At 51.9% G+C, this 17,204-nt stretch overlaps 1 protein-coding gene across 1 annotated transcript; it reads right to left on the reverse strand.

The window, feature by feature from the left end:
* Positions 1 to 5,976: 5,976 nt before the first annotated feature.
* LOC101756744 lies at positions 5,977 to 7,119 on the reverse strand. The gene has a single exon (XM_004981777.2). It carries the CDS (start codon positions 6,885 to 6,887, stop codon positions 6,390 to 6,392), a length of 498 nt encoding a protein of 165 aa, XP_004981834.1. The 5' UTR covers positions 6,888 to 7,119; the 3' UTR covers positions 5,977 to 6,389.
* Between the last annotated feature and the right edge of the window lie 10,085 nt (positions 7,120 to 17,204).

A 17,204-nucleotide genomic window follows, 5' to 3' on the forward strand; every position in this document is an offset into this window, starting at 1 on the left:
AGGAGATTAGAGAAGGTAAAATTTTTCGCAATTTAGTAGAAGCGCCACCTTATGTCTGTCAAAGTTGCTCACAACATTCTATTCATTTTTATACAGAGTTTCTTTCAAAGGACCGCACAGATAACCAACATTGCATTGGTATGTTCCTTTATCTGTGAACACATTATTCACCATTGCTCCTTTGCTCACCTATAGTCTAAACTGTGAACAATCCCAGCTATATCTTGCGCATTAGGAAAGATTGCCTGCCCCTTGCATTGTTAAACACCTGTTGCTGCAGATTTCATTGTTATTGCTATTAATGACAAAGCTTCTTTTCTTTGTTATGCTGTAGATCTCATTGAGCTGGACACATAGCCTTTTGGTGCAAGTATGAGAATATTCTTGGTTCCTTTTATGTGCTGTTTCAATTTCTGACAAGGTGCCTATTGTGTTTCTGTCAAGGTATGGTAGTCCTTGCAACATATAGCAGGTGCATTCATTAGTCAGTAGCACTGTGTGTGCTAAATGCCTTACTACAGTTTCTGCATCATCTGTAGCCTGTAAGTTCGTTTGAGTTGTGGCTTCAATAATTATCTGTTCTTCTTGTTCCATCTCAGAGTTTTATCTTATTCAGTAACCTGAGCATTAGCAAAGCATGCCTGCCTGTTGTCATTGTTAAACACCTGCTCCATTAGATATTATTTATTTATTATGATGCAGATTTCATTGTTATGCTATTAATGATAAAGCTTCTTTTCTTTGTTATGCTTCAGATTTTGTTGAGCTAGCTGGACACATAGACTTTTGATACAAGCATGAGAATTTCTCGGCAACTAGTGGTAGTAGATAAAAGCATGTGCGCTTTTCATTTCCCCCGGTGCTCTCTGTTGGGTCCTGCTGTTCTCTTTCCATACTAGACTAAATTATGAACATAACTGCTATGTAAATTTCTTTTCCCTGTATTCCTGCAGATCTTACTTTGTTGGAAGCATAATGTTTTCATGGCAGTGTATTGCTGCAGCTGTAATGCAGGTGCCCGAGTATTGCTGCAGAGACATCACATATGGCACTAATATTTATGGTTTTCCTTGGCAAATCTTATAGTATCTTGGATTATTTCTATAGCAATTGTACTGTTTTTGGCAATAGAATCCGATATGCTGACTTGCAGGTTCAGACTTCAGAATTTTAAATCGTGACAGTTGATATCCCTTTGTTACTCTTGCGTGATTAGTTTTGCAAATGCTGTGTGTTAGCAGTAGCAGCGTTGACCACCCCAGAGCGCACGAAACCATCAAACCAACCAGCCCAACCCACACACCGGCGTACTTCCAAAAACTGGCAGCAACCCGTGCAAGACTAGGCCGCCCCGGACCAGCGACTTTCTCTTGGGTTGGTTTGGAAACAAATAAAAACCGGCTAAACCGGACCATGAACAGGGCTAGCTGCAGCCTGCAGGGATCCGAGGCCGTTGCCGACTGCGTTCCAGCGCGCAGCGAGCTGGCGTCCGTCCGCTCTCGTCTCAACGCCGACCTCGATCCTCTACAGGCTCCTCTCCTCCCCAGCTTCATGTCATTGCCACCCATGCTCTTGACGACGATCCAACGGCCGGCTGGGGACCGGCAAGCGAGCAGGAGCCACCATTCCCCTCCCCCCTCCCTTTTGTTTCGTGCCTGCAGCTGCCGGCGTCACGGGTCCGCGCCAGCGTGACCCGCGACATCCTGTTGGAAACTTACGCGGTGCGCCGGCCGCGGGGGCGCGCCGGCTGTCCCCGGCCTTAACTGAACCGTGATGAAAGGCCCAGCGGGAACGAGCTGCTCTCGCCAGAACGGAGGCTTCCTGTTTGGACGCAGTACACGAGCCATGTTCTGCATGACGCGTAGCGCAGCGCCTGGGACGTGGAGTTGGGTGTTGCCAAGCTTTTTCGCATGCATCACGATAGATGGCTTTACTGTGAAGAAGCGTGTGTGAGCTTGCATGGGAGATGATTCACAGTTCACACCAGGCACGTAGCCGCCCGGGCGGTAAGCATTGCTTGACGCGAATAATGAACCAATCGGTGACGGCCGGGGCACCGACCCAACCAAACACGGGGAGCTGGGGATTCGACAGGCATGCGTGGGGCGGATGCACTGCTACTATCGAAGGCAATCGACCCAAAATTGTAGAGCAGTGGAGCGGTCCGAGTACTCCACCTATTCTGGTTCTGCAGAGCATCACTGTGACTGTTTGCTCTTCCCGTATGAGTTGCCGCTATCAAGGTCTGAACCTTGATGGCCTGATGAAGTCTCAACTCACAGGCTTCATCCGTCTCTTTCAGTATTAGCCGATGCACCTACGTTCAGTCCCCTGATCGAATTCTGCCTGCCAGTAGCGTCCTGGTGGAGGAGGTAGTGATAGTTCTTGCAACAGGCCAACAGCTGATCCTGGCTAATACCGGAGTGCTGAACCGGATAGCCATTCCTGAATGATGATCTTGGTCTGCCGATCTGCCCTGCATAGATGAATGATAGGCTAGCTGTTCGCGTCACCGTCTGCAGTGGCGCTGACGGCCACTACGATCCCTACTAGCTCTACCACTAGGATGCTATGCTCCCGAGCTCTTTTACGATACACGATACTAAACTATACTATACTAGTGTTCAAAAATAACTAGTATAAAAATATCCGACGGTCAAGATTAATAGTATACTACTAAAATCTTCACATATGGTATTGGTAGTATACATGAGTAGTATACGTAGCATAAGGGTATCATGATAAAAGAACACAAATAGTATCACTATAATGTTATTTTTGGCACTAGCGTAAAGTTTAAAAGACCATTCCATTTGAAATATTACTTTTTACAATATAATAATTATAAAATTATTTATAATAATGAAGAGTTAGATCTTATATATAATGAATACTTAATAGTAGTAGGATTATGTAACGTAAAAGAGTTAACGCTCGCTCCCTGCAGCAACGACGACGCAACAATTAAAACACGGGTGCGCGCGCGATAACCTTTTTCCCTGGCACTGTGCTGCCCGAAAAGGACGCCTGATCCTGCGCTAATCAAGGGTTAGCCCCCTGAGTAGCAAGGCGCGCTGCCGCCGGAAGCAGCGCCATTTTGAACCTTTGAGACGACTAGTAGACGATCCTCTCTGTTAAGCCACCTGCTGTCCGGGTACTGGACTGTACTGCTACTGCATGGGAGTAACTGATCAGCAGGGTAGGTTCCCATGATCCCATCCTCTAAGATCAAGCGGTATACGGCTCAACCTTTCAAGTAGAGATGCAAAACGCGTCAGGCATTACGTACTGTGTGAGTATACTTCCTTTGACAGTTTGACCCACCTGTGAACGCTAGTACAGTGTTTGAGCTGCACGGCATGAGATAGATGGAGGCCAATGTGGATGCAAGAGGCGTATCGCGCAGGGTGAATCTGAACTCTGACGAAGCTGTCAAACCGTACATATACACTACAGCAGTGCAATTGCACACTACGCGGGCATGGGAAACGAGGCGGTTGGGGCTTGGGCGACTGCATACTATGCGTTCCAGCGCGCGACGAGCTGGCGCCCGCTTGTCTCGACGTCGGACTCCTCTCCCTCCTTCCCGGTTTCATGGTGCCGGTACTCGTGAGGAGAGACAGAGATCATCCAACGGCCGTCCAGGGACCAGCAAGCTAATCCGCCTGCTGACCTACTTCCTCCGTTTAAACTTTTCTATATTTATAGGTACTATTATGCATCTAGATATACACTATATCTATATGCATAATAATATCTATAAATTAAGAAAAGTTAAAACAACTTCTAGAAATTTGGAATGGAGGGAGTACTACTCTCCGTATCTCGTGGGATACAGCCGCAAACGCTATGATACCATGCATTCATGCATGCTACGTAGTTTTCTCTGTGTTTCAAAGAGCTCCATTTTGTTGCTGATTTTTGTGTTTTTATTGGCTGATATACAAAGCAAATCCATACCACAATACCCCAGCAACTCCTGTTTGGAAAAGGTCGAAAGGAGTATTCTGGATCTTTAGGTCGAGCTATCATGTCAAGCTGTTGTGTCCAGGTGGCATGGGGCTCATCCTTGAGCATCTCCAACAACTATCCATGCTCTTTGGTAAAATGATTTCTCTTTATATTGGGTTTCTCATTGACTCTCCATTTTTCACTCTCCAAATCTCACAGCTAGATTCCTCTCTACAAATATACACTCTCCATCCACTCCAACAGTCTCTCCATTTCGCACTACAATAGACTCCCCATTTTGCAATGGGACTCACATTTGGCAATCTAACCTCACTCGCCAAGTTTGGAGGGTCCGGGGAAATATTTGGCAAGCTATATAGGATGGTCATTCAAACAGTAACTCTGTTGAATTGTGATTTTCGACCAAACTTACTAAATTTTAACTTGGAGAGGAAGATGGAAAGTCTGTGGAGTGGCTCTTGCTGCCTCGTTGGACTGGCTATGCAAACTGCAAGAGGCGGCTTCCAAGTTGCTCGCTGCAAGCACAGTGGTATGCAATAATGCCACGCTAGACGAGTTCAATTATTCAATTAGCCCTAATCCGGGTTACTTGGAGCGAGGCCGAGCTTGAGCGTGACCCTTTTTGTCGCTTAATAACAGGAGAGAGGCCGCCAGGGCCGGGGCAGTTTCGCAAATACCCCGTGACGGCATGGGCGAGCTCTCGGGTCGGCACGGCTGGCCACCACATGCATGTCGAGCTCATGCAAACTGCACGGTCCCCCACGGGCCACGGGCGGGTGAGTGAGAGGCGGAGGAGGGTGGTAGGAGATTGCTGTGTTGGGCCGCCCCGGGTCAGCGTCAGAGAGAGAGATTCCGATACGGGGCACACCGCACGCACCAGACCGTCGCACACCCAATCCAATCCCCTTTCTGTTCGTCGCTTCGCTTCGGTTTCGTTCGTTCTTCTCCGTCCAGGACACGTCCTTGACGTCAGTGTAGGTAGCGACTTCGATGGCTGGCCAGCCCTGCTCCTTCCGATCGATAGATAGATCTAGCCATGCCCATGCATCCTGCTTTAATTTACCTCCCTGTAAATGCGACTGCGAAGACATTTCGGGCGGCGGCCACAGGCCATCCTGAACCGGTAAGCGCTGTGTACGTGCATGGTCAGTGGTCACAGACAGACGTAAGACGTTGCACATGGATCTCCTCAGGGCAACGAGTAACGAGCGAGAAACATGGCTGCCGATCGACGACGATGGAATGGGACACTGCCACTAGCAGTATTCCTTGCCTGTCAAGTGGCGGCACTTGGCCTGTTCCGAGTGGCCACCTTCCTGATTTCTCCGAATTTGGCCCTGTCACTTCCAGCTCCTCCGTTGGCAATCTCCCGTACGGCAGACATTCCGCGTGAGTTCCTTCAATCCTTCCCCTTCGAATCGTGAAGTCCACGAAAAGGCAAGCCGAGCAGTGTTCCCGGCCGCGGAAACGGAATGCAGTGCCTATATTCCCGAGACGGAACCCGAGTGCCGCACCGAACCTGTGTGTTCCGCCCGCCCGCCGACGAGAGGACGACATCGATCCGGACGTGTAGCCGATGTGGTGCGCACTAGCTAGGCGGCGGGATCGCGAATCGGTTCAGGTTGTCCCGGTTAATCCGCCGTGCTAATCTGACCACCGCCGCCGGTTAATAATCCACTCCAGCGAGCGCGAGCTTGTTGTCGAGGCGCGTACGCGGCGGGACCCGGCACACGTCACGTCACCCGGCCGGGTCCGCGCGGCATGGCGTCCCGCCCCAGTGGCGGCCGGGCGCCGGGCGCGAGCGACGAGGAGGGCCAAGAGGCCAAGAGGTAGGGGTCTTCGCGTGGTCCGGCGATGCCATGATGGGAAATCCGGAAAGGGAAAGGGGACGCAGGCTCTCTCAGCCCGTGTCGTTGTCCTCGTAGTCTCGTACCCAATTGAGCACGTTACATACAGTCGACTGGAAGAGGAAAATTCGACGAAAAAAAAGGCGCAATTTGGCATACTGCATCAGCAATGGCAATTTCGAGTCGCTGACTCGTCTGTCGTTGATTGAATTGCCACATCAGCATATGGATCCCAGCGGTTACAGCTCAGCTCAGCTCAATGCTGGCCCCGCGCGTCAGGCACACACACCGGAGCCCTTGGTTTGGTTCGCGGTGGGTGCTCGCACATGGGGACCTCCGAGACCTACGCGTATTCTACATGTACACTCCGCCGCGTATACGTACACCAGTACACTAGATGCAAGCTGAGCTGCAATTCCGTCCGTTCCGTTCCTACACTAGCATTAGTCAAAGCCTTCGGTTGATCAGTTAACACGTAACTACAGTTGGATTTTTTTTCTTCCTTTTCATTTTTCTTCTCGCCGAAGGCTTGCTGTTAGCTTCTACTAGTCCTAGCTGGCCAGCCGGCGGTTACTCGGCAATGGCGCCGAGGTCCGGCACGAAGTCCCGCCCGCGGCTGCTGCCCCTCCTCGACCGCCGGCACGCCTTGCCGGGCCGAGCGCCGGCGCCTCCTCCCCCGGCGGCCGCGGCCGCGGCCTCCGGGAACACGAGCGGGCCGTCGTGGTCGCCCTCGAGCGCGGCGCTGGCGCGGATGGCCAGCGCCGCCATCTCCTCCGCCTGCAGCGGCCGCCGCCGCATCGCCGCGGGGAGCACGAAGTACAGCTGCCCGGGCTGCAGCGCCTCCTCGGGACCCACGCCCGCCACCGCGCCGCCGAGCTCCAGCTCGTCCGCGCTGCACAGGAACCACGCCCCCGCGCCGGCGGCCGCAGCCTTCACGGCCTGCGACGCGCGCGTGCCGCCCGGGAACCGCCGCAGCGCGCCGTCCGCGAGCACCACCCGCGCCTCCGCCGACGTCGACCCCGGCGCCGCCGCCACCGCGGCCGCCTCGCACGAGTTGCAGGCTCCCATTGTGTTAGAATATATCCAAGGAAATGTGTCTGTACGTCCGCTCGTCGTCGACGGACCGAAGGAATCCAGAGGTGTCTCTTCTTGCCACAGCCGCGGCTAGCTCGAGCGCGGCGGCCTGCAGGACCGAGGCGGCCGGCGGCGAGCTGCTAGTGCTGGCTGGCTGGCGGTCGTTGTTGGGGGGAGTGGACGACTGGTTGAGTAGCGAGGCGGCGTCCGGGGCGCGCGCGTATATATAGCCGAGGTGGACGCGTCGGGTAGCGCGGCGAGGGGGGAGAGCAGACTGGGGTGGAAAAGAAGCGAGACTATCGAGAGAGAGAGAGAGGGGATGCCAACCTGGAGGTTGTTGAGGACAGCTTGCATGCGGGGTTGCTGCTGTACGCGCGCGTAAATGCGTGTGCGGTCGCGGCCTCGCGCGAGCGTCACTGCGCGGCGGCGTAGGCCCCCGTCCCGCTCGGTGCCAGTGCCACCGGTACGCGCTGCCGCTTGGCTAGCCAGCGTGTCGCATTACCTGGCGCTATCTGCTAGCGTGGCAATGTGGGCCCACCTGCCAGAGACACTGAGGCGCTAGTGGCTTTCGCTGCTCCCCCGTGCATGCATATGCATTCCCATTTCAGCACGTTGTGATTCTGAAGTCTACTTTGTTAGAGTAACTTCAGCAAAGCTTCTATTCATGCACGTATTAAAAAAAGTAGAGGTCGAGAGAGAAAAAACATCACTCCAGTAGGATCCCTACTCGGATCCTTGTCCAATGACACGTTATAAAGTACAGTACAGTAAACCGGAGATCACCTCATGAATGCTGTAAATGTAATCTGAAGACCACTTGTTAACGGAGAATAAAACTAAGCAGGATCAGCACGTGTGGGTAGCTGATCATGATGGTCTTTTGGCGGGAACGGCGCTTAATCTAATGCCGGAGGAACTCTCCGACAAGGAAACGGCGAGGAAGAAACGCGAGAGGATCCGGAGGGAGCGCCGGAGCTGATCATTTGGGCTGTGCCCCTCTCCCAAAGAGGGGCCGCGAGCGCGCAGGGTCACGAATCGCCGGAGGGAACCGCCAAACACGGCAACTTCGCGCCATTTTCTCTCGTAGCGACATGGGGTCCCTTTCTGGATCCTCTCCGATAGCATTCGAGATCCCGCTTCACATGAGCCGCGGAAATGCAGCTTAAAACTATCGGGTTCTCTCGCCGCTCGGATGCGTTCGGAGCACAGACATTCAGACATGCTTCAAACTTGCCTCCAGGAGAAAAGGCATACTCCTATGTCATTAGGCTATTCTATAACGAGTGCAATACAGACGATTATAGAGTTTAGTATGCTTGGTTGACTGCTTCGGCAAAATGGCTCTGAATTATGCCCGCTTTCCGTTTTTAAAAAAAGAAAACATCGGCAAATCATTCGGTGAGCACAATTTTCCATTTCGTCGGCATAGGATTCCATGCACAGCTCATGGGCGTCGCGCCATTGTCAGAGCTCCACAGTACTGTACCGGCTGCCGAGTCGTGCCTCTGCGCTGGCCATGGCCTTGCCTGCGACTGCGAATCGGTCTGCCAGCGCCAGCAACCGCTCGGGATCCCCCGCTCCGACGCCGCGCCGTCGCCCTCACGACGCCACGGCATGACACGTACGGTTGGCTTAGCTGGCCGGTCCCGCCTCCCCGTCCACGCCCCGCCCATGCTGGAGCCCTCGCGCCACCCACGCGCGCGTGGACGGCACAGAAATAATTCACTCATCCCGCCCGGCCCCCGGAGACAGCGAGCGCAGGCGCGGAGCTTGGCAGATCGACCGGAGTCTAATGCGCCGGGGACAGGAGCAGGACGGCCGGAGAAGTAAACGCTCGACTGCTCGAGCCATCCAGACGCTGCCCATACGCGCTGATCATTGGACCTGCTGGAATCAATGAATGAATGAATGAATGGATGAGTGGAGTGTTTGTTTTGGCGCTGCTGATGCGTCCGTGCGGATCGAAGCATTAACGTCGCCTGATCGGACACCCTAATCATCAGCCGCGGCGACGGCGATGCATCTCCATCGGACATCGCCGTCGCCCGGGCCTACTCTTTGATGAGAACATCAATCTCGCACAGTGCCGGCGGATTCATTTTCCCCGATCGACCTCGTCTCGGCGTCGCTGGCGCTCAGCCTCGGCGAGTTAATTCAGATCAGTGGACCGTGGCATCATGCGTGCAAAAAAGTTCGCTGGTCACTCCTCCCACCCACATTGTCAGGGTTGCAGGATGGATCGTAAATTCTTGCATTCTTCAGACTCCAACATCACTGGACAGCTAACTGGCAACCAAACGATTAAAATGTTATCACAGCATGTTCTTATAGTTCTCTGCATTTTGTGTACTGGGTTTCTGACACCCTGGTTAACTTAAGCAAACTGAAAAGATTCACAAGCACCAGTGCTCTGCACCGGGCACCAAACATCTCCAAGGCCGTGCGTGCCAGCTTGCCAGGCTTGTAGTCAAACGACCAGATTATAATACCACAAATTGTCAGCCTAAGCTCTAAACTATAGCCTCAATCAGCAGAAGCTGCATCACGCACGCAGCTGTATCAAGCATCATCGTCTGAACTGAAACATTCAGAGGAAAGGTTCGAGTTGTTTGGTGATGCCCGGTCGCACGGGCAGAATCTACTGCCAGCGCGCCGCTGTTCGCGGGCGCCCCGACACCGGAGGGACAGGAGAGCCGCGAGCTCTCGCGCTCATGTGCGCCGGGGCGACGATGCCCACAGCTCTGCTAGTTCGGTCGAGGGAATCGGAACGGCATTCCTTGCTGATAAAACCGGTCACCCTCCTTCCGTCAGATCGGAGCTAGTAGCTCAGGGATAAGATAAAATGGAAAAGGGTCAGGCGAGTTGGGAGCGGTTGGATGGCTCACGGCCAGTCGTGCAGGATTTAACAAAGATTGGATTGGTTATTCGGTTACTCATTCTCGTGCGAAAAGGGAGAAATGCTGCTGTCAGTTGTCACTCACGGTGGGATCGGTGTTTTCTGATGCGGCTGTGGGATGCTACCTGATCGCTCGGGGTTTTTGAGGCAGATGCCAGTGCAAGTGCACGAGATTGGAGCACTGGCATTGGACGGCAAGGCGATCCGAGAGAGGGAATGCGTAAAGGCCATCTTTTTTTGTGTCTGGTCTGAATGTCTGATCACGCAGCCACCGAGCTGAATTATCTGCATCAGGGTCCGAAAATGGGAGCTGGATTCGCATCCCTCGACGAGTCTCCATCTCATCTGACACCACAAGTTGGTGGCCAAATTGATTGGTGCTCGCCGGTTCCGTCGATCAAGTGGGCCAGGAACCTAACGCCACAACTCCTGTTCCAGCCGTGCGGGCCAAACAGCGGTGGCCGCCGCTGCACTGCGGAGTGCAGATTACCTTGGATTGGCATACAGCTAGCTCCTAGCTCTGCCCGGCTTGAATAATGCGCCGTTCCCGGCGTAAAGGCGTTCGGTTCAGGTCCGCGTCGTCGCCGGCTGTCCCGGGCACGTCGCGCCGGCCGTGCTCGGTTCCGTCCGAATAAGCAGCGCCGGCGTTGTTGGCACGTCTCGCTCGCTCGGCGTCTTGCCGCTGGTTTTGCTTTTGTGCCGCCTTTGTTCGTGAGTCCAGCCGAGCGAACGTAGGTGACTGTGACTGTGAGACTGTCTGTTCGTCGGAACGAAGGCGTGGCAGGCATGGACATAGACCCCAAAATTCCAATTATGTCACGATTGATTGATAGCTTCTCCTCAAGCATCTGTTCCGACTTGCGGCCTTAAGAACACTTTCGGATCAGTCTACGCAGTTCATCTCCACCAACCACATACACCAGGTGGTCATCATCTCGCCGTTGCTCCGGTTCTTCTTCCCTGCACAAAAGTTCACATCTAGGTGCAGATACAGGCGAATCAGGGCCTCGCAAGTGGCTGGCCGAGGCCCAACCGCCGCCGACACGAGATCCAGAACAAACCGGGCGAGCTGTTCTGTTCGAGGAGGGCGCACGGGAGCCGGCGGCATGGCAATGTGGCGGGGGCTCCCGAGCCCACAGCAGCAGCCAAATGCATTGCACACTGGCGCTGCCGCCCTGGCACCCCTTGCCTGCGTAGATCCTATCCTCTGTTCCTTGCCCCTGCGATCTGCTCCCTTCCCCTCGCCCATCTCCTGTCCCCGTCCAGTTTTTCAAAAATGGGTTTGGTCAACCGCATCATTGGAACCTTGTTTTGCTGGATGGATGGGACCCCCCCCTCTGGTGGACAGGCACTTCGCCTGTGGCTGGTGAGGGATGGAGTGTCGTTGTCACCCCGAGGGAGGGGAGAGATCCTGATGGGATCCACTCGCTCAGCGCAGTGCACTGAACATCGCGCAATGATCAGCTTCGGCTTCGGTTGGTCCGATCTGATGCGGGATGATGCGTGTGGATCAAGGGGCCGCTGGGTGTTTATGTGCACTGTACAGGCGGATGGATGATGAGCCCTCGCTAAATCGGACGTCCCTACCAATCATGGGGACGGGATTGTTTTTCTTTCTTCGTCTTTTGTTCTGCTTCGGATTTATTCCGGTTTTGTTGGTGGGGTGTTTTGTATTTTGCTAGTATTTTTTCTGAACGAATTGTCACTATTTTTGTGTGGCCAAAAAGTAGTTTAGAATTTCAGCTAGGGATGGATCATAGATGTGGGACTTTGACGTCGTTGTTAGCATTCTCAAGAGAATTTTGTAGATTATGTGGGTCCTCGTTTGAATGATTAGAGTTTTTTTATGTTGTACTTAAATGCTAAACATCTTAGCAAAATCCAAAAAAAAATTCAAATATGGAGTTAAGTATTGATGAACACTGCATCTCTTTCGACTGCATGATAAGGCTACCAACCATGAGCTTCAACCATGTCAAGGAGAAATGGAGGTTGGCAAAAAGAGGCGATGTTCTGTTGGTGCCTAAAGTAAGCACATAAAAATCAAAATAAGTTTTAGGGTGTTTGGATTTTAGTCCGGACTAAAATTCATGTCACATCGAATATTCGGAGGCTAATTAGGAGGACTAAATATGAGCTAATTATAAAACTAATTACACAGATGGAGGCTAATTCCCGAGACAAATCTATTAAATCTAATTAATCCATCATTAGCACATGTTTACTGTAGCACCACATTATCAAATCATGGACTAATTAGGCTTAATAAATTCGTCTCGCAAATTAACCTCCATCTGTGCAATTAATTTTATAATTAGTCTATATTTAATACTCCTAATTAGTATCTAAACATTCAATGTGATAGGGATTTTAGGAGCTCGTAAAGAACCAAACGGCAAACGGGACCTTAGTGTTGCTAAGAAGAATAGCCCAATCGTACGCACGTAAGATACAGTGGAAGGTAGAAACTAGCAAACTCGAACCAGGCGCCCATGGCTTACGTGCCAACCACACTAAACCCAGATCATTTGTTTTGCTTATTCTGCATTGCCCTTTTCGTCAATGGTGGTTTAGTTTATGTTTGACCCCCAAGGCAATCAGAATGGATTAAGTACCGCAGATTCAACTGCTCTCTCAGCAACTTTCTCCAATCAACGCGATTCCTGAAATTGCTCGGTAGGCTGCCCACTCCCGCATTTGGCCTCCCCAGATAAGAAATGCTACGGCGATGCTCGCCAGGATCATCTTCTGCGTGGTCGTCGCCGCCGCCGTCCTCGCCGTCGTCCTCCTCGCCACCGTCTCCCCGCTCCCGCACGGATCCGGCGGCGGCCACAGGGGCGCGACAGGGCAGCGCAGCTTCACGGTGTACGTCCACCCGACGGTATCGGCAGCCGTGCAAGCGCAGCAGCAGGGGAAAGAAGTGGCGCGGCGAGGAGAAGCGAGCGCGCTGGTGTTCCACCACCGGATGACGGCGGGCCCGGAGAGCACGTCGAGGACCGTCGGCGCGGCCTCGGGGTTCGTACTGCTCCTGGCCGGCGAGCGGGGCCTGGCGGCGGCGTCGGTGTTCGACACGGTGCACCTGTCGTTCGACGGCGCCGCCGGATTATCCGGCAGTCTCTGCGTCGAGGCTTGCAGCCGGAGGCCGGAGAAGCGCGGGCACGACGCGGAGGAGGAGGTTCTGCAAGTGGTGGGCGGCACGGGCGCGTTTGCGTTCGCACGCGGGCATGCCGTCCTTCGTAGGCAGCGGCCCGGCCATGGCGTCACGGCAGCGGCGCTGTGTCTTGATATCAGTGTTTTCTCTGCAGCGAGTTGATCTGCAAAGTGTGAGCGATCGTTCATCAAACAGATCGCGCGATCGATATGTTGATCCAAGTTTTGCCTTTTTCTTTTGATTTGTGATGTGAATTCGCACGTATTTTTGTTTAGAGAGAACGTAGCTTTGATGCTGTCACGAAAGTTTCACAAATGTATATGCATCGTCGAACGTTTCCAGGATGCGTCCCTTCAATTTTTTTGGGTGGAGTTCTTGCTTCGCCTCCGCCGTTCAAAAAATCTAATAAAGCCTTTTCCAGTAACGACGATTGCTGCTAAGCCAGAGGCCCACAATATCTTGGACTCACGTCCAGCCCACGAACCAACCACGGCCCAATCGGCGCCGATCCCGCATTCGGTACAGCCCCCAGTCTGCTTCCTCCGCCGCTTCCGGCCGATGCCATTGGCTCTCGCCGCTGCATCGGCAGCCCGGCCGCGCCGCACGCACGGCGCGGGGCCGAACGCCTGAACTAGCAGCGCTGCCGCAGAGGCACGCGCCTGAAGAAAGCAAGCACTCACTCACATGGCGTCTCCAACTCCGCCGTGGAAGGTACGCGGCCGTCTCAACTCCGAACTCATCTGAATCTCACCTCACGGCTGACGCGTTAGAAACTTAAACCATAGCACGCTTCTGAAACTGAAGTCCAGCTAGTGCAGACGCAACACTACTATGGTCTGCAATTCTATTTCGTTTGTATAAGCTATCCAAATGTCATTTCATAGCGATGATATGACCGTGCTTAGTGTTTTCTATTCGAAATTTCACTCTTGTAACTCGCGTGTTCAACCCCCGTGCTCTCCTACAGTTGTACGAACATGTCAACTGGATATTGGCATTTCGAGTTTTCTATTGGTTAATCCATTATCATCCTCACCACCAGCTTCAAGCGCACCATCGCGTTGAACTCTTCGCGCAAGATAATTTAGGACCATTCAGTGTTTGCGTTCATTAATGGAGTAATAAGGAAAAAAACAGGACTTCTGTTTTCCGAGCATTGCAACTGCAGATTTGTATGACTCACAAACTATTCTTGCATTTGGCAGCTAACTATTCATTCTTTTCCATTGACTACGAAGTATGACTAAATGAACAGATTACAGATGCTGAACTGGGATTGTTTTTCATTCCACAGCAAGTTTCGTCGGCATCGTCTAATGCATAGAGACTACGAACAAAAATCAGATACTTGTAAGTTTTATTGACATCACGTAGTACATACAAACTACAAACCAAAATCAGCTACATATAATAGTGTAAGTTTTAGTAACCTCGGGAGCGAGGTTGCGACCCCTGGTGCAAGGTCGAAAGGCGTGGAAGCGTTGAAGCGGTCGAGGCGGGATTTGCGGAGCCTGTGAGAGTGCAATTTGCGGAGCTATCGGGCAGCGTGAGAAGCGTAATCCCCAAATGACATGCATGTAAAGCATATTCCAGGAATATAGTGGTTGGATAGAGGTAAATGTGTAATGTAGAGTGCCCCTCGAGACACTATAAAAGGGGAGTCCCACCCCATTGTAAATTTTACGCTCATTCTCATGCGAGTAAGAATACAAGAACAAACCACGCTTTGTTGTGTTGAACCTTGAGCGAGGTTAAGATACAACATTGGTGCCCACCGTGTTTTGAGCTGCTAAGAAACCCACGATGCCACCACAGAAGAAGAAGAGAACCACCGAAGATGAAGCTGCGGAAGAAAGGCAGCTTATCTGATTTGCCCTAGTTGAGCCAAGTATCACTGATAAGAAAGAAAGAAAGGCTTAAAAGAGTCGAGGCAAGCCTAAGAACGAGATCGCAGAAGGCAAGAGTTGAACAAGGAACCTCAAATCAAACCCCACAACCAGAAAGCACACAGGACGACCCACTCAGTGAAACAGAAGAAGAGCTAGCTTCGGCGCTGAAACAGCTAGAGGCACTAAAAAGGAAGAAGGAAAGGTTCACTCAAGAGTTACAAGCTCAGAGGATGGCAGCCAACAAACTTGCAAGACTAAACGAAGCTAAGAGGCAACTGGCAGAGCTACAACAAGAACTAAGTGAACTAGAGTACCTGCGTAACACATCGCAACAGCCACAACCACCACCACTTCAAACTTGTAATGTCAACACTACACCTTTGATATTCACAAACCCTAGCTTCCGCGCACACAACTCTCCACCAACAACGAATGTGTATGCAACCAGTGACAAGAATTCTTTGCTGTCTGTCGGCTTACAAACAGCCCTATGGCATGCAACCTACAAGTTAGTAGCCTTACCCAAGTTCAATGGTCAAACAGATCCATGCCAATTCCTAATGAGCTACGAAGCTGCGGTAGCCTCAGCCGGAGGAGACGACGTCGTACTGGCAAAGACATTCATCATCGTGTGTGAAGGAGCAGTGTTGAATTGGTATTCATTGCTCCCACCACAATCAGTCTACAGTTGGATCGACCTGAAAATGAAGCTAACCCAAAATTTCCAAGGCTTTCATCAAGTTGTGACCGACGAAGGAGATCTCTTTCACTGCATGGAAAGGGACAAAGAGCCCCTAGAAAGTTATGTAAAAAGGTTTGTCCAGCTCATGTCACAAACACCGGACGTGGCGGACAGTGTCGCAATATCGGCCTGCATCTTGGGACTCAACCTGGGTCCAACAGCATCGAAGCTAACAAGAAAAAAACCGAAGACGATGGAAGCCATGTTCGCGGAGCTAGAGAAGTACTGTAGGTCAGATGAGAACCACAGAAGAAGGGTGGCGGAGAGAAATCGCCAAAGGCAATATGAGAAGGGCAGAAACTGGCAAGCTTTGCCCTACAATCACCAGCAGCATCACAACCGACACCAAGCCTAGCAAGTAATGGCGATCGAAGGCAATCAATCCTCGCACCAAAACCAAAACCATAACCACAACCAAAACCAAAATCAATACAACAAAAATTAGCCTAACTTCGGCAGTGGTCAAAGAGGTGGCCACACAGGAAGAGGAAGAGGCCGAGGCAACAACCCTCCGAGGCCAAACAAGTATGACTTCTGATCCGTAGACCAAAAAGTAGGGCGATTGCCCCATAGGCTTGCACGGTTGAGTATGTAGCCCCCAGAGAACGTTGGGTAGTTCTTTGAGCCACTTGCCTCCTTTGGTGTTGCGAATGTCGTGGAGTCCTTTCTTGAGAGCCTCCAATAGCATCCCGTTGGTGCACTCAACTTGGCCATTGGCTCTTGGATAAGCGACAGAGACGTAACAGACGTCAATTCCACTGTTTTCACAGTACTCCCAGAACTCGTGTTTGTTGAAATTGGAACCTAGATCTGTGATGATCCGGTTTGGGAATCTGTAGCGGTGGACAATCTCGTCGAGGAAGTCGAGTACTTTGTCTGCCTTGGGGCAGGTGACAAGCTTTACTTCAATCCACTTGGTGAACTTGTTGATGGCTACTAGTACTCGATTGAATCCTCAAGGAGCCGTTGGAAGTGGTCTGACATGTCGAGCTCCCAGCATGCAAAGGGCCATGTTGGAGGTATCGTGATGAACTTGTAGGCAGAGATGTGTTGTTGCTTTGCAAAGAATTGACAACCTTGGCATCAACGGACTAGTTCCTCTGCATCGGCTAGGGCGGTAGGCTAGTAGAACACTGCTCTGAAGGCTTTGTCCACTATTGTGCGTGAAGATGCGTGGTTGCCGTAGATCCCTTTGTGTATTTCTTCCAATATGTCCTTGCCGTCTTCTCGTGTGATGCATTTCATGAGTACTCTTGAAGATGCGCCTCTTCTATATAACTTGTCTCCGATGAGCACATAGCTTTTACTCCGTCGTAAGACTTGTTCTGCCTGCATCTTGTCTGAGGGTAGTTTCTGCTCTTTGATGTAGTCGATGAATGGAGTTCTCCAGTCCACATCAATCATCATAACCTCCCGATCTGGTTCCACAGGACCGTGATCGGTGGTTGTTGAGGATGCCTGCTCCGTAATGGATGGCTTGCGGAGTTCGTGGACAAAGACCCCTACTGGGACTTGAGCATGTGTCGAACCCATCTTTGACAAGACGTCTGCGGCTACATTGTTGTCACGGGCAACATGGTGGAACTCTAAGCCTGAAAATTTGTTTTCCAGCTTGTGGACTTCTTTACAGTAA

Source organism: Setaria italica, chromosome IX (assembly GCF_000263155.2).
Source record: "Setaria italica strain Yugu1 chromosome IX, Setaria_italica_v2.0, whole genome shotgun sequence".
In the NCBI taxonomy this organism is placed as follows: domain Eukaryota; kingdom Viridiplantae; phylum Streptophyta; class Magnoliopsida; order Poales; family Poaceae; genus Setaria; species Setaria italica.

Coding starts and splice junctions, on each gene's coding strand:
- LOC101756744 (XM_004981777.2), bottom strand. CDS start 6,887: ATGGGAGCCTGCAACTCGTGCGAGGCGGCCGCGGTGGCGGCGGCGCCG.